The sequence below is a fragment of the Scyliorhinus canicula genome, chromosome 1 (genome assembly GCF_902713615.1).
Source record: "Scyliorhinus canicula chromosome 1, sScyCan1.1, whole genome shotgun sequence".
Classification (NCBI taxonomy): domain Eukaryota; kingdom Metazoa; phylum Chordata; class Chondrichthyes; order Carcharhiniformes; family Scyliorhinidae; genus Scyliorhinus; species Scyliorhinus canicula.
Genome location: NC_052146.1, coordinates 141,432,360 through 141,459,662, shown reverse-complemented (window position 1 = coordinate 141,459,662; position 27,303 = coordinate 141,432,360). Strand labels below are relative to the sequence as shown.

The 27,303-nt window shown below is 41.8% G+C and overlaps 1 protein-coding gene across 5 annotated transcripts in view; it reads right to left on the bottom strand.

The window, feature by feature from the left end:
• Positions 1 to 8,940: 8,940 nt before the first annotated feature.
• LOC119968075 (zinc finger MYM-type protein 4-like) overlaps positions 8,941 to 27,303 on the bottom strand; it is a 385,591-nt gene continuing 367,228 nt past the window's right edge. For 4 of the 5 annotated variants that reach the window (XM_038801168.1, XM_038801166.1, XM_038801167.1 and 1 more), the window contains 5 exons: positions 22,932 to 23,083; positions 21,215 to 21,329; positions 19,957 to 20,199; positions 16,847 to 16,973; positions 8,941 to 13,241 (listed from right to left, as the gene is read on the bottom strand). In XM_038801168.1, coding sequence (XP_038657096.1) covers positions 13,031 to 13,241; positions 16,847 to 16,973; positions 19,957 to 20,199; positions 21,215 to 21,329; positions 22,932 to 23,083 — 848 coding nt within the window. In that variant the 3' untranslated portion in view covers positions 8,941 to 13,030. The remainder of the gene's footprint in view (positions 13,242 to 16,846; positions 16,974 to 19,956; positions 20,200 to 21,214; positions 21,330 to 22,931; positions 23,084 to 27,303) is intronic. The other variant, XM_038801170.1, reaches the window with a different exon arrangement.

The following is a 27,303-nucleotide window of genomic DNA, read 5'->3' as shown; positions in this document are numbered from 1 at the left end:
TGTGCAGCTGGGTCAAAAAGAACTTTTCAGCCTTTCCGATGAAGGATCCCACAACCTTGCTTGAGAGGATCTTATCCTGCTCTGGGTCGGTGGTGGCAAGCATATCGGGTATATACCAGCAGATGGTGAGGAAGGAGATGGGCTCTGTTACGGTTCTGAAGGCAAACTGGATAGAAGAGTTGGGGCTGATCTTGGATGAGGAGGTTTGGAATGAGGCACTGAAGAGGGTGAATCCGACCGCTTCCTGTGCTTGTCTGAGTCTAGTCCAACTGAAAGTGCTGTTCAGGCACACCTTACAAAGGCTAGATGAGTTGCTTTTTTGAAGGGGCGGACGATAGATATGATCGACGCCTGGGGAGCCCGACCTATCAAGCACACATGTTTTGGTTGTGCTTAAAGCTGGCAGACTTCTGGAAGTCCTTTTCTGAGACTATGTTGACAATCCCGAACATTGGGTTAGGGCCTTGCCCATTGGTGGTGATTTCTGTGGTTTTGGTTGTGCCGGAACTCCGGTCGGGGACTGACATCCTGGCCTTTGCTGCACTGGTGGCAAGAAGGCAGTAAATCCTCATGGGCTGGAGGTCAACTATACCGCCAAACGCCATGGCATGGCTGGGTGACTTGAGGAGTTTTTACACCTCAGGAAGGTTAAGTTTACCATGAGAGGGGCAGTGGAAAAGTTTGACCCCAGATGATGACCGATTATATTGTACTTTAAAGAATTGGTCACTTTTAGCTGTTAGGAGAGGGTGATAGGGTGGGTGGGGGTGATTTAGTAACTAAGTTGTACTCTTGTAAGAGATGATGGGGGACTCTTACTGTTTAATTGTTATTCTGCGTTTTTGTAGGTTTTGAACTAAAATGGTTAAAAATTATAATAAAAATGTATTGACACTTTATAAATGCAATTTTGAATTCTTCCTTTTTGCGACTCTGACTCAGACAGTCATCGCTTGAATCGCAAATCGTTCTTGCTATTACACTAAAATGCCTAACGTTTGACTATTCTCGTGTATAATATGACTCATTCATCAAAATGATGCATGGTAGCATGTCAAGGTTTGCTTTCTGCTTTATCTAATCATACAAACTAAAAGGAAAACAAGACTGTTTTGCTTAATTACCTGAAATAGAAACTCCTCTCAAGCATTGACACACTTGTTAGATAACAAATCCCGCCAGGTAAACAGGAAATGTTTGTTAAGATAAGACTATCAGTCTGGAGGGAGAGGTCAGTCTAAAACACATTTGTTACATCGGAAATGGCAGCGCCTGCAGGAAGTGCCTGGTGCCAGAGTTACTGCAGTTGCATCTTTGAACCTGGTGTTTTATTTATATTTATTTGCTACTTTAAAATACCCTATCTGACTTGTCAATTAGGTGGTTAATTAGTTAATCGGTTAATCAATATGTACCAATTAGAATGATCTTTGATGTATTTATGGCTAGAGGAAACCATAATCATGAAGCATGTTTAATGTTTACTGGAGCAATTTGTTGGCCATTCCCTTTCTGCTCTGTGGCCTTTAGGAATGGCTCTTTAACAAGTAAAACATATGAGAAAACAATAACAATGATAAGGGTTATGAGAACTGCAGGTCTTTTAATGCCACTTCCATCATTTCCCCGTCCAACTCTCAATGTTATTGTTGGCTTTTCTTGTCAAGCAAATGATAGCAAACAGCAAGCGAGAGGGGGAAAGGGAGGTGGGGACAGAATATTTTCACAGATTTGGCAAGAGTCGCTGATTCTGATTTGAAACATTACCGATTTGGACACTTCACTCTCAAAACTGAACCGAGGACTATACATTTCAAGGTTGGCAATCTCTGCATTTCCTGCTGATAAAAATCATTCTGAACATTTCCTTCGATCTTCACAGGGCGGCACAGTAGCACAGTGGTTAGCACTATTGCTTCACAGCGCCAAGGGCCTGGGTTTGATTCCCGGCTTGGGTCACTGTGCAGAGTCTGGACGTTCTCCCTGTATCTGCGTGGGTTTCCTCTGGGTGCTCTGGTTTCTTCCCACAAGTCCCAAAAGACATGAATTGGACATTCTGAATTCTCCCTCAGTGTGTCTGAACAGGCACCGCAATGTGGCGACCTGGAGGTTCTTACAGTAACTTCATTACAGTGTTGAAGTCTACTTGCGACAATAAAGATTATTATTATTAAAAGCAAATTACTGCAGATGCTGGAATCTGAAACCAAAGATAAAATGTGGAAAAATCTCAGCACGTCTGGTAGCATCTGTAGGGAGAGAAAAGAGCTAACGTTTCAAGTCCAGATGACCGTTTGATGACCATCATACCGGTGCCAAAGAACAACCAGGCAACGTACTTCAGTGACTATTGTCCGGTGGCCTTGACATCGATTGCAATGAAGTGCTTCGAGAGGTTGGTCATGAGGCACATCAACTCCGCACTCCCAGAATGCCTAGATCCACTGCAACTCACATACTGCCACAACTGGCCCACAGAAGACTCCATCTCCCTAGCCCTACACTTATCCCCGGAGCATCTCAACAAGGGCTCCTACACAGACCCCTGTTTATTGACTACAGCTCCACCTTCAATACCATAATCCTAGCCAAGCTCCTATGTGTGTTTCCAAAATTGCGCTTAGTGTTCGGTGGGGTTATTGGGTTATGGGGATAGGGTGGAGATGTGGGCCTGGGTAGGGTACTCTTTCCAAGAGCCGGTGCAGACTCGATGGGCCGAATGGCCTCCTTCTGTACTGCAAATTTTATGAAAGCTCCAAAACCTAGGACTTGGCTCCTCACTCTGAAAATGGATCCTCGACTTTCTGACCCATATCCACTATCAATAAGAATAAAAAAACACCCCCTCCACAATAGTCCTCAATACTGGGGCCCCGCAAGGTTGTGTTTTAGCCCTCTACTATACCCCTATACACACTGACTGCATGGCAAAATTTGGCTCCAAATCCACCTACAGGTTTGCTGATGACATGGCCGTAGTAGGTCAGATCTCGAACAATGAGTCAGAATACAGAAGGGAGATAGAGAAACCTAGCGGAGTGGTACGAAGACAACAGTTTCTTCTCAATGTCAACAAAACTAAAGAGCTGGTCATTGACTTCAAGAAGTAAAGTACTGTACACACCCCTGTCTGCATCAATGGGGCCGAGGTGGAGATGGTTGACAACTTCAAATTCCGAGGCATGCACATCACCAACAATCTGTCCTGGTACACCCATGTCGACACAATGATCAAGAAAGCACAATAGTGCCTATACTTTCTCAGGAAACTAAGGAAATTCAGCACGTCCACATTGACTCTCATCAACCTTTACAGAAGCACCATAGAAAGCATCCTGTCTGGCTGCATCACAGCCTTGCATGGCAACGACTCGGCCCAAGACCATAAGAAACTAGTCGTGAACACCACCGAGCTTATCACACAAACCCGTCTCCCATCCATTGACTCTGTCTACACCTCCCGCTGCCTTGGGAAAGCGGACAGCATAATCAAAGACCCCTCCCACACGGCTTATTCACTCTTCCAACTTCTTCCATTGGGCAGCAGATACAAAAGTCTGAGAACACGCACTGACAATTCAAAAACAGCTTCTTCCTCGCTGCTACCAGACTCCAGACGACCCTCTTTTGAACCGATCTGATCTCTTCACAAATCTCCTCTACGGAGTAGTAGATAGGCAGGACCTACTCAGTTAATGATAGGATGTTGGGGAGAGTTACAGACAAAAAGCCCTAGTACAGGTTCATAGCTCCTTGAAGGTGGAGTCACAGGTGGACAGGGTGGTGAAGAAGGCATTTGGTATGCTTAGTTTCATTGGTCAGAACATTGAATACAGGAGTGGGACGTCTTGCTGAAGTTGTACAAGACATTAGTACGGCCACACTTGGAATACTGTGTACAGTTCTGGTATATAGTTATAGAAAGGATATTATTAAACTAGAAAGAATGCGGGAAAGATTTACTAGGATGCTACAGGGACTTGATAGTATGAGGTATAAGGAAAGGCTGGATAGATTGGGACTTCTTTCCCTGGAGCGTAGGAGGCTTAGGGGTGATCTTTGAGGTCAAGAAAATAATGAATAGCATAGAATGGGTAGATAGTCAACATCATTTCCCAACGGTAGGGGAGTCTAAAACTAGAGGTCATAGGTTTAAGGTGAAAGATATATAAAAGGGTGCAGAGGGGCAATTTTTTCACAGAGGGTGGTGAGTGTCTGGAACGAGGTCAGAGGCAGTAGTAGAAGTGGGTACAATTTTTTCTTTCAAAAAGCATTGTTTGTTATATTGGAAAGATGGTTATAGAAGGATATGGGGCAAATGCGGGCAATTGGGACTAGCTTAGTAGGACAAACTGGGCGGCATGGACAAGTTGGGGCGAAGGGCCTATTTTCATGCTGTAAACCTCTGACTCTAGAAATACACTCCTGTATGCTTCACCCGACACCTGTGCTTATGTATTTACATTGTGTAGTTGAAGTTAGCCCTATGTATTTTCTTTTCATGTATGGAATGGTATCTGAACTGTACACAGCTTATTGTACACGTGACAATAAACAAACCCAATCCAGTGTTCAATTGCAATAGATCCAGCTAAAACATGAGCCTTTTTTCCTTAAAAGGCTCTCCAATTGCTCAGCAATGCAAACATATTCTGCTGGCCTATTTACCCTTCATGCATTGCCCTCGAAGCACAATAGACTCACATCTGGATTTGAAACCAACCCCCATACATACAAACACCTTCGTCCAGCATGAATCGAACTATAGGTTTTACCATTCCAGCAGAGAAACATTAAATTAAACCCACTTAAAACTATACCTTATTTAAATGTTTACCAATACAAATATAAATCCCTTAAAACTATCTTTGTTTTCATAATATCCAACTTCTCCAATCTATCCTCATAGCTGCAGTTGTTTATCCCTGGCTTCATTCTTGTGAATCTCCTCTGTACTCCCTCCAATGCCGTCACATCTAAGTATAGCATCCAGAACTAGATGCAGTACTCCAGATGAGGACTAGCTAGTGTCTTATACAAGTTCAATATGACCGTCTTGCTCTTGTACTCAATACTCCTATCAATAAAACATAAGATACTATATACCTTTATTAACTGCCCTTTCAACATGCCCGGTCACCTTCAATGACTGACGTACATTTGCACCGAGGTTCCTTTGTTCCTGCACCTGTTTCTTCACATACATCCGGCCAAAATGAATCACCTCATACTTCTCTGCCTTGAGCTTTATCTGCCACTCGCCTGCCTAAACCACTAACATGATGACTATGTCCTTTTGAAGTTTAAGACTTATCTCCATCACAGTTCACAATGATTCCAATCTTTGCATCATCCACAAATTTTGAAGCAATGCTTTGCATGCCAATCTAGGTCAATAATATATATCAGGAAGAACAAGGGTCCCAACACTAACCCCTAGGGAACTCTAATACAAACCTTCCTCCAATCTGAAAAACAACAATTTCCAGTTTCCTGTCACTGAGCCAATTTCTGATCCAAGTGCCTACTTTTTCTTCTAGTCCATGAGCTAAAATTTTGCTATATGTGCCACTGTATCAAATGCCTTTTGAAGATCCATATACACATCAACCTTCTCTGTTACCACCTCAAATAAACTCCGCTAGTCAAACATGATTTTCTTTGAATCCATGCTAGCTTTCCTGAATAATTCTGCACCTGTCCAAGGACTATTGATTTTGTCCTGAACGATAATTTCCTGAAGTATCCCGACCACTGAAGTCAAGCTGACTGGTCTGTAGTTGCGGCTTTATCCTTGCACGCCATTTTGAACAAAGGTGAACATTCACATTCCTCCAGCACCACCTGTGTCTAAGACTGGAAGATTATCACCTGAAATGTCCACACGCCTCTCTCTCAGTATCCTTGGTTGCATCTCATCTGGCACCTTATCAATTTTAAGATCACCTTCCTTATACCTTCTACTCAATTTTCAATTTCTTGCATGTACCAATTACATCCTCTACCTTTGGCTGGGTAGCATCTACTTTCTTCATAAAGGCAGATGCAAAGCACTTTTAATACCTCTGCTACTTCTCCTGCCTTCACATGCAAAGAACAAAGAAAAGTACAGCACAGGAACAGGCCCTTCGGCCGTCCAAGCCTGTGCCGACCATGCTGCCCATCTAAACGAAAATCTTCTGCACTTCCGGGGTCCGTATTCCTCTATTCCCATCCGATTAGTGCCCCTTAAACGTCACTATTGTCCCTGCTTCCACCACCTCCTGCGGCACTGAGTTCCAGGCACCCACTACTCTGTAAAAAAAACTTGCTTTGTAAATCTCCTCTAAACCTTGCCCCTCGCACCTTAAACCCATGCCCCCTAGTAATTGACCCCTCTACCCTGGAAAAAAGCCTCTATCCACTCTGTCTACGCCCCTCATAATTTTGTAGACCTCTATCAGGTCGCCCCCTCAACCTCCATCGTTCCAGTGAGAACAGACAGAGTTTATTCAACCTCTCCTCATAGCTAATACCCTCCATACCAGGCAACATCCTGGTAAATCTCTTCTGCACCCTCTCTAAAGCCTCCACATCCTTCTGGTAGTGGCGACCAGAATTGAACACTATATTCCAAGTGTGGCCTAAGGTTCGATACAGCTGCAACATGACTTGCCAGTGAAGGCAAGCATGCCGTATGCCTTCTTGACTACCTTCTCCACCTGCGTTGCCCCTTTTAGTGACCTGTGGACCTGTACACCTAGATCTGACTGTCAATACTCTTGAGGATTCTACCATTCGCTGCATACTCCCTACCTGCATTAGACTTTCCAAAATGCATTACCTCACATTTGTCCAGATTAAACTCAATCTGCCATCTCTCTGCCCAAGTCTCCAAATGATCTAAATCCGGCTGTACCCTCTGACAGTCCACAGCATTATCCACAATTCCACCAACCTTTGTGTCAGCTGCAAGTCTCCTTATTTTAAAATCCCCAATCAGTCCTACTTTTTCTTTTACCACCCGTTTACTATTTACATGCTTATCGGAGACCTTGGGATTCCCTTTTTGGTCAGCTGCTAGTCTATTTTCATTCTCTGTCTTTGCTTTTCTGATTAGTTTTCACCCCCACTTCCTCTGGTATATTCAGCACGATTCTCCACTGTATTTCGTCATCTCTATCTCTCTCATCATCTAAGGTTTTCTCAATTTACATGTTCTACCTTTCCCCTCAAGGGAGTATATCTTGACATGGCCTGCAATACTATCTCTTTGAAGGTAGTCCATTGTTCCAACACCGACTTTTAATCCAATATTTGATTCCAATCACTCAACTCAGAAGCATTCTCATCCCATCGAAGTTAACTTTGCTCCAAATAATTATTCCTGCTCTGGATTGCTCATCTTTTTTCATAAACGCTCTCCCACTGTTACTGGATTCACTTGGGCCAATTCATTTCCCAGAACCAGGTCCAATAGTGCCTGCCCTCTCATCACACTACTCCTATTCCAGTCTATATTTGGATAATTGAAGTGCCCCATTATAATTACTCCATAATTCCTACACCTTTTAAAATTTCTTTGCAAATTTGTTTCTCTACAATGGCTTCTATTAGCTGGTAGTCTCTCTCTTTCTAATATACTCATCGAAGTTATAGCACCTTTTCCATTCCTTACCTCTTGCGAGATTCTGTCCTTGATCCCTCTTGAACATCCTCTTCAGCACTGCACTACTATTTTTAATCAAAACCGTCCCCACCCCCTTCCTGTCAATTGTTTTAGTGGAAAAATAAATCATTTGCACTCCACATGATGAGTTGACTAAAAATCTTTGTATATTAGTTGCTCTGTTCTGAGTTTGGCAATTAACTGGCCACTTAGATCAGCAAGAGCTTCGCCGAGCTACTGAAGAAATATGACATCTTTGTCCCAGTCGATGACGACGATTAACTGAGGAAGAGAAAAGCTGGCAGAGGGAAATACATAAGTATTAACTGATTAGGAGGATATCAGTAGTATCAAGGTGAATAGAAAACTTGGGAGAGTTTGATAGAACTAGAATAGGCTATGGTAAGCCATTATAAGGGGTGATGGAAAGTTGAGTCTAAATCAGGATAAATGTGCATAGATGCGACTGCATGGAGTGTGGTTAATAAGATTGGTGGAGTACAGGCACAGATTGACGTGGAAGCATGATACTGCTATAACACATCTGGCTCAACGAAGGCCAGGGCTGGGCATTAAATATTTCTGGGGACAAGTATTTAAGAGAGCACGGAAAAAAGGGGGTGACCTAAAAACTATCGCTGCTAAACTTTTGTATGAACATATCTCATTTATAAAATTGGTTCTGTATGAGGTGATCAATATTAACCTGGTGTGCACAACCCCCTGCAATAGTGCACCACCAGTAGAGCATCCAGAGAATACCCTTTTCCAGTAACCAACGGAGGTAGAGTACAAAGAACCATTAATTCTCAAATATCTCCAGGGCCTCGCTGGATTATCGCCATCATCTCCTCCAGCTCCACGACCAAGATATCACCACCACTCTAACTTCGAGCCAGCTCAGCGCAGTTTTAATCACTGAACCGTTAGCTGCTTTTGTGTCTAAGTCCTAGAATTCCATCCCTAAACCTCCACACCTTCCTTTCACCCTCAAGATACTCCTTATCATTTACCTATTCTGTCATCTGCTCTAATATCTCCTGAAGCAGCCGAGTCATGTTTTGTTTTATAAGACCTCTATCAAGTGCCTTGGGAAATGTTATTATGTTCAAAGTGCCACAAAATGCTGCCGTCGATCTCTCTGGCATGTATTTTTCCCCTTGACGTTACTTTGATTCCGGCGTCAGTTCAAGGGGATCTCTGGTGCCCAGCAGGTGATGTCAACAGCCAGGCTAAGCAGTAATCACATTGAATAATTCTCACAGACAGCAAACCAGAAAGTAACAAAAACATTACCCTTCATTTTTAATAATTTTTCAGATAGCAAAATAAAGATTGGAACATACACGAGATTACGTTGCAAATTGAAATATCATGCACAAGCTTTAATCTGTCGAATGTTTAATGGAGAAATTTGACATTATAAAGTTAGTTTTACGGCCAGAGGAGTTGCTCAGTAGTAATTATGAACTTAGTATGCTGTTACAAGCTCAGTTACACCTCATTTAAAATGCGCAGCATCATCAAAGGATCGTAAGAGACTAGGCATAGAAATGGTACATCACATGAATTCAAATTATTTCGGATTTCCAACTGTGGAGACTTCAATGGTGCAACCTGTGAAATGGGAGGGATTCACTGACAAATTCTGGATTTCCATGTTTAACTGCGCTTTGCCATCAGTTTCACAGTTGGAATGACAACAAACACTGACAATTTTCCCATTATGACAGTAATGAAACCCAGACTAACGTATTAATTACATTAGAACTCAGCGAGATCACTTCAAGGCTGTGAAATAATTACATAATCAAATGGTGATTATGAACCATGACAATATCCTCCATTTCCTTATAGCCTCTCGTTTCTTTGAGAGTCAAATTTTAAATTTAAGAATCACTGTCCAAGATTTTCAAATATAGTGCCTTCTGTAAATTCACCAATTTTGGGACCCCTCCCCTCTAGAGTTATGCTAACAATTGAAAGTGGAATGCTCTACCCTTTTATGATCAAATTACAATGCAGCTGAACATGTCAGAAGAAACTGCTGGCTCATTCAACTACAATGAACCACTGTTCCTTGCAATTTAAATTCCTATGGTATTTAAAACATTGCCACATCTGGGTGTAGTAATGAATAAATCATTAGCCGACAAAACCAAGACTAAGGTACCCTAATGATTTCCCTGCCGCAAAATCTCTCTCAATACTTGTTAAAAGGGGCATTCCGGTAATTTAGGTATCTCTCATTTCCACTACTGTAGACTTAATATGTTTACACAAGTTACAGTATTCCCACAGACACATTTTCTATTGAAAGGACTGGCAGGATGTTTACAGTCCCCGCAAGACAAACATATTATATCTTTCTCTTTAATTACTATGGAAGACTTTCTACATTTATTTTGACATACACCAGCCAAGACCAATCAAACTATCAGAGACATCCAAGCAGTAACAAATACGAATGGCTGTAGATTTAAAAAAAAAAGAATTTTTATTCAGGTAACATAAATATTCACTTATTTTTGTTCATTTGTTATAAGTTGAATTAAAGTTTGATTAAAACTTTAAAAAGGCTCATAAATGACAGCAGCTGAATCCTGTAATTCTTACTGATAAATAGTTCATTAAAGGGGAATAGAAGTGTAAAAAAAAAGAAATGATCTACAACAATGATCAGTCTTTTACCTTTTAAAAGGATATTTTTAAAACTAAAAGGGAACACTGTGCTAAAACAAAAACATTCCTCCATGATTCCGGATACTCAGGCTTTTCAACTGGGATTTCAGGACGTTGTTCCTGGTCTTTTCCACAAATTCGGCCTGAAAATCTTCTCCACAAAAAAATTTACAGTGTCCCTTTTAAAATGTACCTGCAGCACTGTAATATTATCTGAACAAAGTTGAATTATGGAAAAATGCATTGATTATAAAATAACAGTCTCTTACTTGCGGCCATTAAAAGTCTTTATGCTTTTCAATGATTAGAAAAGAACTGCTAGTTCTATTTGGAATGAACTATACCATCTTGCAATGCGGACAGGTTTATTTAAAACCTGATCACAAGATGACCATTCATTTATTGGGTGATAACATTCAAGAATTGCTCATAAATTTGTAAAACATGTCAAAAAGTCTGAAAACCAAACTAGGCTATTCTTCCCCAACCCTTCATCTCATCCTTTTTACCAACTGAAAATTTTCAGAAAATGTAAGTAACTTTCATTGACTCACCCTCAGATTTACATGCTCTGGGGGTGGGCAGGGGGCATACTGCAACATTGAAGATAACCACTTGCAGTTGATGAGATGATGCAATAGGCTTGAAACACTATCCTTTTATCACTGGGAGCTGGATTTGATCACAACCAGTGTGATGGTATGAATGCCTCCTTTTTCCTGTCGGTTGTGGTGGCTTGTACAAAAATGAATTCAGGCAGGCACAACACAGTGCAAGCCCTCAGCATGACTGTGCTCACAATTCAGCACAAGTTAACACTAAATTAGTACTGTCACAATGATTGGAAATTGAATATTTACATTGTGCATTAGGGATGCTTTTCTAGATAGTGGTTAAGGCACATTGTTGGGATGGTGGAGTTTCACCCTGTATCTTAACCAATAGTTTACCCAAACAGGAGACGGAATAATGCTGCCACTCGGTGCAAAGTAGTGGAAAAATCTTCGGTTTCTCAGTTTAAGCCTTCTGCCAAGAAGTTCGCTGGAAAAAGACAAACACAGGCAAATCCAGAAGAAAGCCTATCCATTAAGGAAGAGATTTTCCTATCATTATGATTTATGGATGAAAAGTCATGGGAGTGGACAATTTCCAAATAGCTGCTGTCGGGGGGTCCTGAAATGGAAAATCTCCCCAAATCAGTCTGCTTCCCCAGGTGTTAGAGTGGCTGCTATTGAAAATAAATTGAACACTGCTTCTGAATAAAACAACACGCGTTTGACTGCCAAATGCTTTCCAATTCCAAAAGGAAACTTTAAAGTAAATTCAGTGATTCTGAGCTCCCATCATTCAGCCATGCTCAAAGGAAATGAGAATCGGAGATAGGGCTACAGCACTGCAGTAGTCCCACTAGAGTTCTGTTTAACATAGCTTGTTGTTGGGACAGTAAATGAATTTACCTGACAGGCCAATAGCCAAATGTGTATCCTCAGAAAGGGACAGAGAAAATTATAAAAATAATCCATCTTCTACTTGTATTTTTCAGTCCAGAAGCAGGGGTACTGCCTGGTCATTGCCTGGGCTGGGGAATTGTAAGTAAATGGTACACCTTCGTTAATAGAATAAAGCAGAAAGGATATTATGACTAAGTTCTTCCCCTCCTAATGGAGAAAAAGAACTCAAAGCGTCTAGTTCACAGAATTTCCATGTACAAAATGTCTTGAAACTAAACTCAAAACGGAAGATAGTGTATTAACTACTTTCAAGTTCCCCCACTGTATATGCAAATTGGGAACAGTACGTTTCTCGGCTAATGTAGAGGTAAAAGGTACTTTCACACAAACGCCTGTTTACTACAATGCAAACTGTATTATATAACAAGGAGTACATTGGGTTTTTCTACAAATGTAATGAGTTTGCAGTATGTAAAGTCTGACCAGGCTTCACATAAGCAATTATTTTATACACAGTAAAGATATAAATGTAATTAAAATGTATGTACAAAAACATCGGCAAGAACCTAAACTTATAACAACATCCTTTTAGCTGCCCATCACCTTCAAAATATACAAATTTATACTCATGTGTACACCTACACCTAAACTTACAGCACACGGATCTCCTCTAAATGAAATGTGAGCACAGAACATTTTAACAAGGGGTTAGTAGATGCATTTCAATGCTATTTTTCTTAAAACAAAAATTTCACAGTTAACAGCAATCTAGGAACTAAACGTTGCGTTTTCATTCATAGGTGTTAACATTTAAATGGCGAAATACTGTCTATATGACCTTCAATGGCTGCAATATTCTAAAGTGGTAGTATTGCCATTCAAATACTTCTTGGCGTGCTTCTTGCGCCCGTACCCCACCCACCCCTTTTCCCCACTCTCCCTATAAATGAATTTGTTGCACATTGGTTTTCACAACGAAAATCCAGTGAATTAGCATGGGGTAAAAACAAATCCACATCACTTGTCTTTAACAAAAAAATATTTAAACCGCAATTGTTTAAAGCACCAAGAATTTCTGTCAATTTAATTATCAACATCAATTTGTTTTGACCAGTGTGTTTATCAACCCTCCCTTTCCTGTCCCCAATTCAATCCAGAGGAAGAGTATGCTATATTCCTAGCAGTCTGATACTCTTCACAGGTACATGCATTCTAAAATTCAGTGCTTAAAAATGGATAAAAATCTAGTTCATTCAAACGCATCTTCCTCTTCAGCATCCTCGTGATTGACCTTTGCAAGCTCCTCATGAACCTCCCTCACCATGAGGATACGGGTTAACATGGCATCCAGAATGGCAGGGTCAGTTGGTAAGGTGGAATACCACATGGGGCTGTCAGGCACACACGAGCGTTCTGGCTGAAGGTAGAAAACGTCACTTCTTGACTTCACACTCTCAGAACTATGGAACGGTTAAAAAAAAAAAGTCTGGTTAGAAGTAATGAATCGCAATTATTACTCAAAGAACTTTTTATTTTTATACTGATCAAATGGAATGCCAATATGTGAGCATTGGCGCAAAAGCAAAATACTACAGATGCTGGAAATAGGAGATAAAAACTTAAGTGCTAGAAATACGCAACATGTCTGGCAGCATCCGTGGAGAATTAAACAGAGATAGCATTTTAGGTCAATGACCTTTCATCAGAACTGAAAATAGAGATGTAACTGGTTTTAAATGTGAAAGCATGGAAGTGGGGGAAAAATAAAAAGGAATGTTTGTGACAGAGTGGAAGGCAGGAGAGATGAAATGACAAATGTAACAGCATGCAAAGCAAAAAGAAAACAAACAAAAGATGGACCAGGAAGAGGTGTAAACGTGAATAATAAAACACTAAAGATAAAAAAACCAGCAGAGGTCACAATCTAAAATTGCTCAATTCAAGTGTTGAATTAAGAAGGATGTAAAGTGCCTGAAATAAGTGCCTGAAGCTATCGTTATTCTTCACTGGGACAGTGCAGCTATCGTTACGCTCCATTGGGACAGTGCAGCTATCATTACGCTCCATTGGGACAGTGCAGCTATCGTTACGCTCCATTGGGACAGTGCAGCTACCGTTACGCTCCATTGGGACAGTGCAGCTATCGTTACGCTCCATTGGGACAGTGCAGCTATCATTACGCTCCATTGGGACAGTGCAGCTATCATTACGCTCCATTGGGACAGTGCAGCTATCGTTACGCTCCATTGGGACAGTGCAGCTATCATTACGCTCCATTGGGACAGTGCAGCTATCATTACGCTCCATTGGGACAGTGCAGCTACCGTTACGCTCCATTGGGACAGTGCAGCTATCGTTACGCTCCATTGGGACAGTGCAGCTATCGTTACGCTCTATTGGGACAGTGCAGCTATAGTTACGCTCTATTGGGACAGTGCAGCTATCGTTATGCTTCATTCGGACAGTGGAGCTATCGTTACGCTCTATTAGGACAGTGCAGCTATCGTCATGCTTCATTCGGACAGTGGAGCTATCATTACGCTCCATTGGGACAGTGCAGCTATAGTTACGCTCTATTGGGACAGTGCAGCTATCGTTATGCTTCATTGGGACAGTGCAGCTATCGTTATGCTCCATTGGGACAGTGCAGCTATCGTTACGCTCCATTGCAGCTATCGTTACGCTCCATTGGGACAGTGCAGCTATCGTTACGCTCCATTGGGACAGTGCAGCTATCGTTACGCTCCATTGGGACAGTGCAGCTATCGTTACGCTTCATTGGGACAGTGCAGCTATCGTTACGCTCCATTGGGACAGTGCAGCTATCGTTACGCTCCATTGGGACAGTGCAGCTATCGTTACGCTCCATTGGGACAGTGCAGCTATCGTTACGCTCCATTGGGACAGTGCAGCTATCGTTACGCTGCACTGGGACAGTGCAGCTATCGTTACGCTCCATTGGGACAGTGCAGCTATCGTTATGCTTCATTGGGACAGTGCAGCTATCGTTACGCTTCATTGGGACAGTGCAGCTATCGTTACGCTTCATTGGGACAGTGCAGCTATCGTTACACTCCATTGGGACAGTGCAGCTATCGTTATGCTTCATTGGGACAGTGCAGCTATCGTTACACTCCATTGGGACAGTGCAGCTATCGTTACGCTCCATTCGGACAGTGCAGCTATCGTCATGCTTCATTCGGACAGTGGAGCTATCGTTACGCTCCATTCGGACAGTGCAGCTATCGTTATGCTTCATTGGGACAGTGCAGCTATCGTTACGCTCCATTGGGACAGTGCAGCTATCGTTACGCTCCATTCGGACAGTGCAGCTATCGTCATGCTTCATTGGGACAGTGCAGCTATCGTTATGCTTCATTGGGACAGTGCAGCTATCGTTACGCTCCATTGGGACAGTGCAGCTATCGTTATGCTTCATTGGGACAGTGCAGCTATCGTTACACTCCATTGGGACAGTGCAGCTATCGTTACGCTCCATTCGGACAGTGCAGCTATCGTCATGCTTCATTGGGACAGTGCAGCTATCGTTATGCTTCATTGGGACAGTGCAGCTATCGTTACACTCCATTGGGACAGTGCAGCTATCGTTACACTCCATTGGGACAGTGCAGCTATCGTTACGCTCCATTCGGACAGTGCAGCTATCGTCATGCTTCATTCGGACAGTGGAGCTATCGTTACGCTCCATTGGGACAGTGCAGCTATCGTCATGCTTCATTGGGACAGTGCAGCTATCGTTATGCTTCATTGGGACAGTGCAGCTATCATTACGCTTCATTGGGACAGTGCAGCTATCGTTACGCTTCATTGGGACAGTGCAGCTATCGTTACGCTCTATTGGGACAGTGCGGGAACCTGAGTACAGAGAAGTTACAGTGAGAGTGGGATAGAGAATTAAACGACAGGTGGCCGCAAACTCAGGGTCAAGCTTGTTGATCAGACCAGTCATCCAATCTGCACCCGATCTCCCCATTATCCACCATATGTTCGCCTTCTCCCACAGTTGACAACACTTCCTCATTCCTGGTGTATTTCATTCTCCCATTTTCTTCTACATTAGTCGTGTGTTCTGACCTTGCAACATTCCACAAAAATGCATTTAATATGTTTTCCTTTTTGCTCAACTAAAAGCTCCACCCAGACCACTGTAGTTGTCAAAGTCACTCTGTCCATTTTATTTCCTGTAGTTCTGTTATCATTTCACCTCCTTCCAAGAACCATGGTGGAGTCCCTTTGTCCTTACTTTCCAACCCACAGCTTACACTTGCAAAAGAGAACCTTCACCATTCCCACTACCACCATACACATCTCCCCCTCTCCCTTCAGTATTCCAAAAGTCCCATTCCCTCCACAAAACTCTTGTCAACCCCTCAATCACCCTCTATACTCCCTCCCCATTCTATTGCACATTCCCATGCAAGAAGAGATTGAACACCTCTAATTTCACCTCTTACATGCTCGTAATCCAAGGCTGCAAACATTCCATGGTGGAACAATAACTTATTTGACCTTTTAATTTAATACCAGCTAACGTTGCATCTCCTCTACATTCAGGAGGCAAAACGCATGTGTCCCAACTGCTTTTTAAACAGTACAGTTTCCAAGCACAAATTCTTTCTTTATTTCTTTGCTTCATTTGTTGACTTTGATTGGCAGCTATGGTAAATAATCTACTATTACGATTTACACCGCATTGCAAACCATCTTTTCCTTCTGTACTTATTCCATTATGATCCTATTTTGCTTTGTGCTATAATTCCATTTGTCATTTAATCTCCCCTGCCTTCCACCTTTCCAGACCTTCCTCTCTTATCCTTACCTCCTTCCCTTGCCTCTGATCTAATCTGTTACAGCTCTAAACATTTGCCAGTTGAAGAAAAGTAATCAACCTGATATGGTAATGGTTTCTTGCTCTCTACAGAGACCTGCCTGACCTTAGTGTTCCAAGCATTTTGTTTCTGTTGTAAACATTAAATGTGCTGCATTTTGTGTACTATTAATTTAATCTTTCATGACTGATTTTACAAGAAGATTGATGGCATACCATTTAGACAGGTAGAATTCGAAGAGGCGCACTGGACATCGGAGTGGATTATCCGTGTTTTCGGCTATTTCCATTGCACCTTCTTCTTCCTCATCACTCCGCTTCCTTTTTCCAAACTGTAACTTATCTACATCAGAAACACAAATGAGCAAATACAGCATTTATCTCCTCTGTCCATGTGGTGTCATCGTACTGGGTTTAGACTTATATCCTGTTCTTCTCAGCTGGTTACTTTCTCCTTTTGTTTCCAACAGACCACAATCTGTCAGGATAGGTAAAAACATCTCCTCCACAATAGTCCTCAACACCAGGGCCCGCAAGGATGTGTGCTCAGCCCTCTACTGTACTCCCGATATACACTCAACTGTGCGGCAAGATTCAACTAAAATTCAATCTGTAAGTTTGCAGATGATACGACGGTTGTGGGTTGTATCGCAAACAACGACAAATCAGACTACAGAAGGGAGATAGATCACTTGGTCGCATGGTGTACTGAAAACAACCTCTCACTAAATGTTGGAAAAACCAAGGAACTATTGACTTCAGGAAGCGTAGTACAACCCCCCCCCCCCCCCCCCCCCCCCCCCCCCCGGACACACACACACACACCAAATTCCCCAAAGTGGAAATGGTCGATAGCTTTAAGTTCCTGGGGGTCACCATCACAAAGTCTGTCCTGGGCCCACTCACGTTGATGTAACAATAAGAAAGCCCAACAACATCTCTACTTCCGTAGGAAGCTAAAGAAATTCAACATGGCTGCACTGACTCTCACAAACTTCTACAGATGTGCCATAGAGAGCATCCTATCCACTGCATTACAGCTTGGTATGGCAACTGTTTGGCCCAAGATTGCAAGAAATTGCAGTGTGGTGAACTCAACCCAATGCATCACACAAGCTTGCCATCCTCCCATTGATTCTGTCTACACTTCCCACTGCCTCAGGAAGGCAGACACCATTGTCAGAGATTCCTCACACCCAGGCTTTGCCCTCTTCCAGACCCTTCCATGAGGCAGAAGATATAGAAGTCTGAAGACCCGCACATCCATACATAGGGACAGCTTCTTCCCCACAACTACTTGACTCCTCAATGACTCTCCCTTGGACTGATCTGTTCCCTGTTAGAACACTATTCACAACGCCCTATCCTGCTCTTCTTTGGCCTTTGTTGCACACTGTATCCAATCACTATGTTGATGTACCATTTGTCAATGTACTCTGTCTATTGTTCTTTTGTCTACTATGTATGTACTGTGTATGTTCCCTTGGCTGTCAAAAATACTTTTCACTGTACTTCAGTACTTGTGACAATAAATATCAATCAATCAATCAATAGGGGGAAGGAGGGAAATCAGCACCACAATGATTATTTGACATGTCATAGTTACAGGAATCCCTCAGACTGTTTAACTATGATCCTAGAAGAGTATTCCTATTACACATCGTTAAAGTAGGTCAAGTTTTAAAATAAATTCTGTGTTGGGCCAAACTTCATCTCATTACTGTACTTTTCTCAGTGACCATACAGACAGGTGACTTCATCTGATGCCCTGAAGTGCCAATTAACTGTGTCTGACATCTGCAGGATGCAGTCTTTATCAGTCTTGAGATTTCTTACTTTTCCATAAAAAACTGGATTCCTAAATCGTATTGTCAACCTTCAAAATTTCAAAGTCATTAATGAAAGACACAAGCGTGCAGCTTCTGATCATTTCTATGTTCGTAAACTGAATAGAACCATTCCTCTTTCATTAACCTCTGTACAAATGTTTTAACGGGCTGCATTCACAATAACTGTAGCATTATACAAACTCCGTAGCTACAAACGTAATGTCGACTGAATCTTGAGTCAAAGCTAAATCCACTTCACAATAGCATTAAGTTTATAGTGTGAATGCACTGTTGGCGAAGCATCTGTGTCAACAAAAGCAATTTGATTGCCATATTCAAAGTACAGTCAACTATTGCCTACTGGGCTGCAATTAAAAGAAAATGCATTGGGCCACCAAGGGTACCAGACCTTACAGGTCAATAGATAGCTTCTGCATCATAGGAAATTCACCACATGCAATACAAAACACTGAATCAGGAATTTTCTCACTTCTGCAAATATTTAAAATCGTTATTGTTTTTAACATTATTCATAGGAAAAGGGAGTTTCACAGTTATAGCTACAAAACGGCATTCATACCCAACTCTACTGCTCCTGAGCAATATGAATTGGAATTTAATATATAATGGGATAAGTGTGCAAACCCTACTCGGGTTCAGATAGTATTAGGTTTATTTTCTCCTTTCCTTTTTTTAGGCCTCCACACATCATACCCTTTTTAAAATAAATTTAGAGGACCCAATTCATTTTTCGATTCAAGAGACAATTTAGTGTGGCCAATCTACCTAACCTGCACATCTTTGGGTTGTGGGGGTGAAACCAGAAAATGTGCAAACTCCACATAGACAGTGACCCGGGGCAGGGATCGAACCCAGGTCCTCAGCGCAGTAGGCAGCAGTGCTAACCACTGAACCACCATGCCGCCTTAGCCAATGTAGTTTAATGGGTAACTGCAGGATCAGCCATATAGCATTAGGGCAGCGCGGCAGCACAGTGGTTAGCACTGCTGCCTCACAGTGCCAGGGACCTGGGTTTGATTCAGGCCTTGGGTGACTATCTGTGTGGAGTTTGTACATTCTCCCAGTGCCTGCGTGGGTTTTCTCTTGGTGCTCCGGCTTCCTCCCACAGTTCAAAGATTTGGTTAGGTGGATTAGCCATTCTAAATTGCCCTTAGCAGGTTATGCGGGGATAGGGCAGTGTGCTCTTTCAGAGAGTTGGTGCAGATTTGAGGGGCCTGACTTGATCTGCACTTAGGAATTCTAGACAGACCAGTATTGTGTACTGGACAGCTGTTGTTCATGGTTAATACTTTATTTACAAGTCACAATTTTATCAACAAGCATGAGACTACAGGAAGACTTGGAGCTTCCCCACTTCGTTTTAGCACTAACTATTTGGATCATTTTGCGATCGCAAGAATTACTGGCCATTTTGTGATCACCAAGTGTGCGCCAATATGCTGTCATACATTTGGTTAAAAAAAAATGTATTTGTACCTGTATCTTTATCCTTTTTGAACATAGGTGGGAAGAATCGAAGGTAGGTCAGTTTTTGCTTCAAAGACTTTGTACATCTCATTAAATGAGCAAAAGAGAGCTTCATATGATCACTGACGCTTTTCAGCTGGAAGTATTTGGTGTTGAAAAACAGTAACGTATTGAGAAGGACCGTTGGAGAATATGCTCCAAGTTGTTTACATTCCCATAAATGTTCTTCTTCAATTCGACAAAATAACTGGCCTGCAGACAAAACAGTGAGACTGAGTATAGTAATAAGCACATTGAGTATGCTGGTCATAAAATAACTTACTTGCAAATGTCTTTTTTATTATTTATCCTAAGAATGTAAATAAAACCAAAACAGAGCATCTCGGATCTGAGTGCAAAGTTATTTAGGTCTCCTCAATCAATCAGATTTAAGGATTATGGAATAGTTAGTTGCAAGATCTATCAGCTGCTGGCAGGTAAGCTCTCAACAAATTGAGGCATAAAGTAATTCTGGGGTACCATACTGTAGCATCTTGTGAGAAGCAGGCAAATAATCCAATCACGAAATTAACGAAAAACACAAATTCTTGGGTTTTGACATTTGACCACAAAGCACCACCATTTTTAAAGCAAACTGGTTTACAATTTTAAAATTGTCAAATCTGATTTTTCATTAGAAATTGGTTCTTTGAAGAAACAAGCAATTTATTTCTCCTCCAAGAAAGGAACAATGCCAAAAATACTTCGGATAACTTTCCGTGAGTGCATAGTGATTCCAGGGATAAAGCAAAACTGAATTTCAAGTGGTCACCCAAATAACTGTTTGTCCCTGTTGGTTAGGATTTTCTGGAACTTCCAGCCATGCAAGTCAAAGGAGCACTCGGAAACCCGAATTAGGCAGAAACACAGATAATTGACTGTGTTAGGTGAAGCCAAGGTACAGCAACTAGAGGATGCCGGGAAGCCAACAACACGCATTCCTCTGACCATAGGAGTTAACAAAGGGCTATTTTTACATAAAAACAGAAGTTACAATATTAAATAATATATAAAAGAAAAGAAAGTGCACTATTCCCACTCAGTACACATGAAAGCTGCATTCCTACTTGCTTGAACTCCAACAGATTCCATGCTGTCGAGCTATTTTGGAGTCTGTCTGGGAATAATACCATATTTAATTTTAATGAAACAACGGAGGCATTATACATATTACTAATATGGTACCACTCTTCTCAAATGGACAAGAATTCCCTGTACAAACACTTACCATTTGGGAGAAGCTGCGGTTGCCAAACTTTCAGAGCCTTCGTAAGCTCAGAGGTGAATTTTGTGTAATAAAGGTCTGTGAAGATGTTATCAATCCTGCTGTTCTCAAATATGTACTGAAAGAAATCAGAACATTTGATTTATGCAGTTCTCAAAACAATCTCACTTGCCATTGAGAACAGGGCGACACGGTGGCACAGTGGTTAGGACTGCTGCCTCGCAGCTCCAGCGACCCGGGTTCAATTCCGGCCTCGGGTGGCTGCCTGTGTGGGTTTGCATTTTCTCCCCATGTCTGCGTGGGCTTCTTCCGGGTTCTCTGGGTTTCCTCCCACAGTTCAAAGTTGTGCTGGATAGATGGATTGGCCATGCTAAATTGCCCTTTAATATCCAAAAGATTAGGTGGATAGGTGGGGTTACTGGGTTGCAGGGATGTGGTTGAGGCATGGGCTTAAGTAGGGTGCTCTTTCCAAGGGCCGGTGCAGTCTCGATGGGCAGAATGGCATATTTCTGCACTGTAGGGATTCTATGATTCTAACATAACTCCCCATATGGCCTGGATCCTTAACACAACTACAAGAAGTCAAATGGCAATGTTTTAACTGACTGGGCCACAGAGGCTCTGTTTAAAGTAAGACAGTCTTTAATAGCACTCTACGACTGTTTTAAGCTACACGTTGATGATGTATTGAAGTTTCATACTGCAATGTTTAATGCTGCCACAGAATCAATCTCTCGTCCTGCCCAAACCACAAAGCAAACACAAACTGGAGGTTAAATGAAGTCCTCGTATGGGGCAGAAAATCCCTTAATGACCTACAGTAGAGGCCTGTGAACCAGCTTTACACCACTGGTGATAGGAGGCGCATGCCCTACTGCTGGCTGGAAAAGGGTTGAGGTGGATGTAACTGAGGGAAACAGCATGTGCTATCACTTTAGGGAAACTAGTTATATTCTAAATAATGACTGTGACTTGTTGACATCACCTGATTTCAAACAATGTGAGCTCATGCTGACCTATACAGGGAGAGGTTTCTTTTAAGAAAACAGAATTGAAAGTTGTTCATTTCCTCCGGGACCCGAATAATTTGGACGTTCCCAGTTTCTCATTATTCGTCTCCTGACAAGTTAGTGTTAAATCGTTAACCACTATAAATCTCTGGTTGGACGTCTGGTAGTTGGTGAATAATGAATACTTCAAATAAAAATATTAAAATAAGCAGATAATAATATTTTAATATTAAAATATTAAAATAAGTTCGATCCCGGCTCTGGGTCACTGTCCGTGTGGAGTTTGCACATTCTCCCCATGTTTGCGTTGGTTTTGCCCCCAAAAAAATAAAAATACAGACGGTTTGATGCCATCTCCTGATCACAAGAGCACATTTGGTGGATCTGTATTTATAAATAAAAATCAATCCATAAAAGTATTAACTAATGAAGCAAATTATTCTCTGGTTGATGGAACATTAATCCAATTTTCCAATGCCTCTTTCCAAATAATTAGTTCAATAACAGACAGGTCCGAGCGCCAGGTTGACAGTTACAGCAACCAACGGTCTACCCCCAAAACACAAATTAATCTAGTCATCATAATAGAAAATACTAATCTGCACGGGTGTGTATAACTACTCCCAACATATGTGACTTTGTAAACCATAAAATGAAAAACTCCGTATGAATTTAATTCAGTTTAGTATTGTTAATATTGTGTGAAATACCTGTTGAATTCCTAGGCAAAGGTAGAAGATACTGTCTGGCTCATACGTATTTCCATTTGGTCGCCGTACTTCTCGAATAAATTGACACAATCCATAACTGAGCTCAGCAGCGGTACACGAAAGAATGTCTTCCTTTAGCTTAATTGGTCGAGCTGCATATAAATTTACATAGATCATAAATAGGATCATAACTAATCACAAAACAAACACTGCTACTGAAACCTAGTGTTTTTTTAAAATAAGGGTTGGACTTCTATAATTCCCCAAATTATGAGGTTTCTACCTGGGCTGGGATGCTCGTGGAATAAAAGAGTTTAGATTCTCTGCAAATCTCCTGGTAGCTAGCATTAGCCTGAATTTTGGACTGCATGTATGTAGAGCAAGACCCGTGCCCAATTTAACCATGTGCATCATGATCCACATAGAACTACAGGAACTTATGGGTTCAAGCCTCACTCCAGAATTTCAGAATACTAAATAAGACACTCAAGTAGTATGTTAAAATCTCACATTGCCAGATGATACAATGGTAAATCAAGGTTCAGTCTGCTCATTTAGTAAAGAATCTCACAGCAGTCTTTCAAAGTAGTATAGGGAACTTTCCCGTTGCTCTGGTCAATAAATATGTCAGTCAACTCAAAGTAAATTAACTGATCATTCATCATAGTGCAGATTGTGGGGTTTAACAGTGCACAAATTGATTGTATCATTTATCTACAAAATAAGTATCTACATTTCAAAAGTAATTCAGTTACTGTGAAATGCTTCAGGAGATCCTGAGAAGCTGAAAACTCTATGTAAATGTGAGTTTTTTCTTCATATGCCTCTCTGAACAGATAAATCTGAAAAAATATGGAATCTCACGTACAAAAAGATGTACTACAAAGGTACCAAGCCGAGGCTTAGCATTTGTCCACAGGGAGCAAAGAGAAAAAAAACCACAATCAACATTCAAGGCCACATTCAGAAACCTTACATTACCCAATTATAGGGCAGCATTAGCAAACCTGGGCAGCAGATTGCATGCTTCCACACATCATGCCTTGGATTAGGGATGATGTGTGGGCAGCACGGTTGCACAATGGTTAGCACTGCTGCCTCACAGCACCAAGGTCCCAGGTTCGATCCTGGCTCTGGGTCACTGTCCGTGTGGAGTTTGCACATTCTCCCCATGTTTGCGTTGGTTTTGCCCCCACAACCCAAAGATGTGCAGGGTAGGTGGATTGGCCACACTAAACTGCCCCTTAATTGGAAAAAATGAACTGGATACTTAAAATTTATTAAAAAGGCACGGTGTATGGAGGCCTAAAAAAGGGAAAGGAGGAAATAAGAAAGAAAAGAAAAAAGAAAATCGAGATTTTTCAACACTGCAGTCTCTCCAATCCCCCCACGAACTTTGTGTTAATTAAAGGACCTTTGGCGAAAACTCGAAGTGCTGATTTATAATTTCTTCGACAAATTGGCGTAGTCGTGCAGTTTCCCTAATTTAACAGGAAGTGAACCCCGAAACAAATCTCTAAACAGGACTCTCTCAGCTGAAAGGGAGAGAGCCATAGCGCGACCCCAGCTGAAAGAGGGTCTGCGACTCGGCAGCCTTAATTACTGGCCAGTGACTCATGCTAGGAGAGTTATCTTAATTAATAAATTAAAGATTGCTGCATGAGAAGAACAAAGGTGCCTTAGAGGCTAACAAAAAAAAAAAACTGAACAATCCACAGGCTTCGAGATTCGCAAAAGGACTAACACCAGTGATCGCTCCTTGTAGTATTGTTAATAATTTCCCGTGGTCCTTATTGTTATAGGTATATGCTCCAAAGTATTTTTCAGAAGGAATGATGAGCAATAAACTCAATGCCCCCTCACGGGTCATCCCGATACCTCGGTAAAGATATCCGGAGCGAGAAAGAAGGTGGAACTCCTTAAAGAAGACAGATAAGGGAGTCAAAATGAGTAATAAAATGAAAAGAAACAATCGTAAAGCATTGGAATGAGGTAGGAAAACCTAAATAGAAGATAAAGGTAAAAGCGTAACAGATGGGTTCCTCTCTAAAGGGAATTCAAATTTGTCTGTAGACGTGAGATAAGGCTAACAGTTAACTGTGATATTTGTGAGCTGTAAGAATCTGTGTGTTTTGTTTAACCAATTAATTTTAGTCAAAGCATGAAGTGCTAAGTGGGTTGTGTTTTTTAATCATTTGTCAATGTGAGTCTGAGATTATAACTGAAGTGATTTTTGTTGAGATTTCTCTAATGCACTGAAACATTGCAATTAAAATCAGTTTAAAAGAAAGAAAATGCCTTTAAAATGCCTTTTACAAATGAAAGTAATTGAATATGAATAAGTTTTTAGATTACGTGAAAAGACGTAAATGGTATCATTCCAAGTTCTCCGTCCCCTTAGGTTCTGCAGGAAACATTAGCCATTTCAGCAGACAGTTGACCTTTTCTGAATTGGCAAAGAAAAATATACGTCTCTAAGAATAGCTAATGCCTATAAAATCAATCACTGGACATTGGCTTAAATGTGTGGTGTTTATAGCCCCCTCCCAGGGCATGTTTTGCTGCTTCTAAAATACTCTTATGGTGCATCTTGGCCAGCTTTGAAGGATGGGATTTCAGTCCCACCCGGCATAAATGGGGGCAGGGTTCCCAATAATGATAACTATTTGAATGAAGGAAATGAATCCCTCGAACACTGGTTAGCAGAGGGAAAGAGGCTATCATGCAAGGGGCCAAGAAGCATTTAACCCCCAGGAAGGATGTACCCCACCTAGTGACACCTTCACCTATTAGGCAGACAGACACTCTGCAAATTAGGAGCGGTAATACATTGCATTGATAATGGAATGTTTATAGAACTGCCTCAAATACAAGCTCACCAGCTGCAAAATTTATTCCCTTCTGAACCTGCGCCCGATCACTCTGCATCTGTGTCCAGCATGGCAGCTGAACGTTAACCCTTACAGTACTACTGTTAAAAGATTTTGTTTTTTAAAAACAGCAGAAAGTCTTACAAAAGGTTAATGACCCTTGGGCGCACCTGATCGAGTCCAGACAAGAGAATATAGTGACCCATTGCACGGCTTGGTATGATTGTGAGGATGAGCAGGCATACAATTTACAAACACAAAGTCAGTTAGGCAAGCAGACCTCGTTGCATATCACTCCTTTTTATTTTTCGGTGTTGTGGGATTAGGAATGTGAGTACAGTTGACCCATAGTCAGAGGCACCTTTTTAGGATGGGTTTAACTTTAGAACCCCATTTAACATTGGCTGTAAGACATCCCGCTGAGGCAAAGCAAATAGGAGAAGTGATCAAAGAAGCCAAAGGAATAAAGTAATACATGGGATTTATATTGAAATGGACAGACAAAATTGCCTGATAAAATTTTATGGCAAACAGGAGGGCAAAGTGACCTGGAAAGAGGAGCAATGGCCCTCTACATTTGAAAGTCAACAACCTCCACGAGAGAGCCATCATTTACTCCCTTCAATCCTGGCCCAGGTACTGGCACATCTATGGGCCCAACATAAAAAACATGTTGGAAAAGTACATTCTGCCCCAGCGCATTGGGTGCATTGCCCTGCCCTGTTTAAAACTGTACTGGTTGGTACTGGAAGCAGAAAAAGGGACAGAGGGAGTGATCAATGCACTATTACAGCAAGGAGTGTTGAAGAGGACACAAAGCCCCGGTAATGCCCCTATACTCCCCATTCCAAAGGTAGGAAGACCCAACAAATGGTGGTTTGTGCAAGATCTCAGAGCTATCAATAAAATTGTTATCACTATTGCTCCATTGGTACTGGACACAAATGTCATTTTGTCTTCTGTACCACCAACGGATACTTTCTCAGACTTTTTCTCCATACCATTGTACACGGACAGTCAATATCTATTTGCTTTTACCTATCGGAATCAACAGTACACTTGGTCGTGCCACCCGCAGGGCTACACAGAAAGCCCAGCAGTATATGCTGCGGCGGTTTAGAGAGACTTGGATGAATGCCAGTTGTCGTCTGACTCAACGCTGTTGCAATATGCGGGCGATTTATTATTGGCCTCACAGGGGGGGGTCTAACTTGCCAACAGGATACCTTTTTGTTATTGTCACATCTGGCAGAAAGAGGACATAGGGCCTCAATGGACAAGCTGCAATTCTGTCAAGAGACAGTTCAGTATTTGGGATTTCAGCTGCAGCAAGGACAGTGGAGGCTTGGGTCTGAAAGAATTCAGGCTGTGGCAAGGGTTCCAACTCCGCGTACGAAAAAGGAAACCCTCACCTTCCTCGGCATGGTGGGCTATTGCAGGCAGTGGATACCGGACTATAGAGAGATGGACGCAGTACTGCGCAAGGCTACCCTACAGGATGC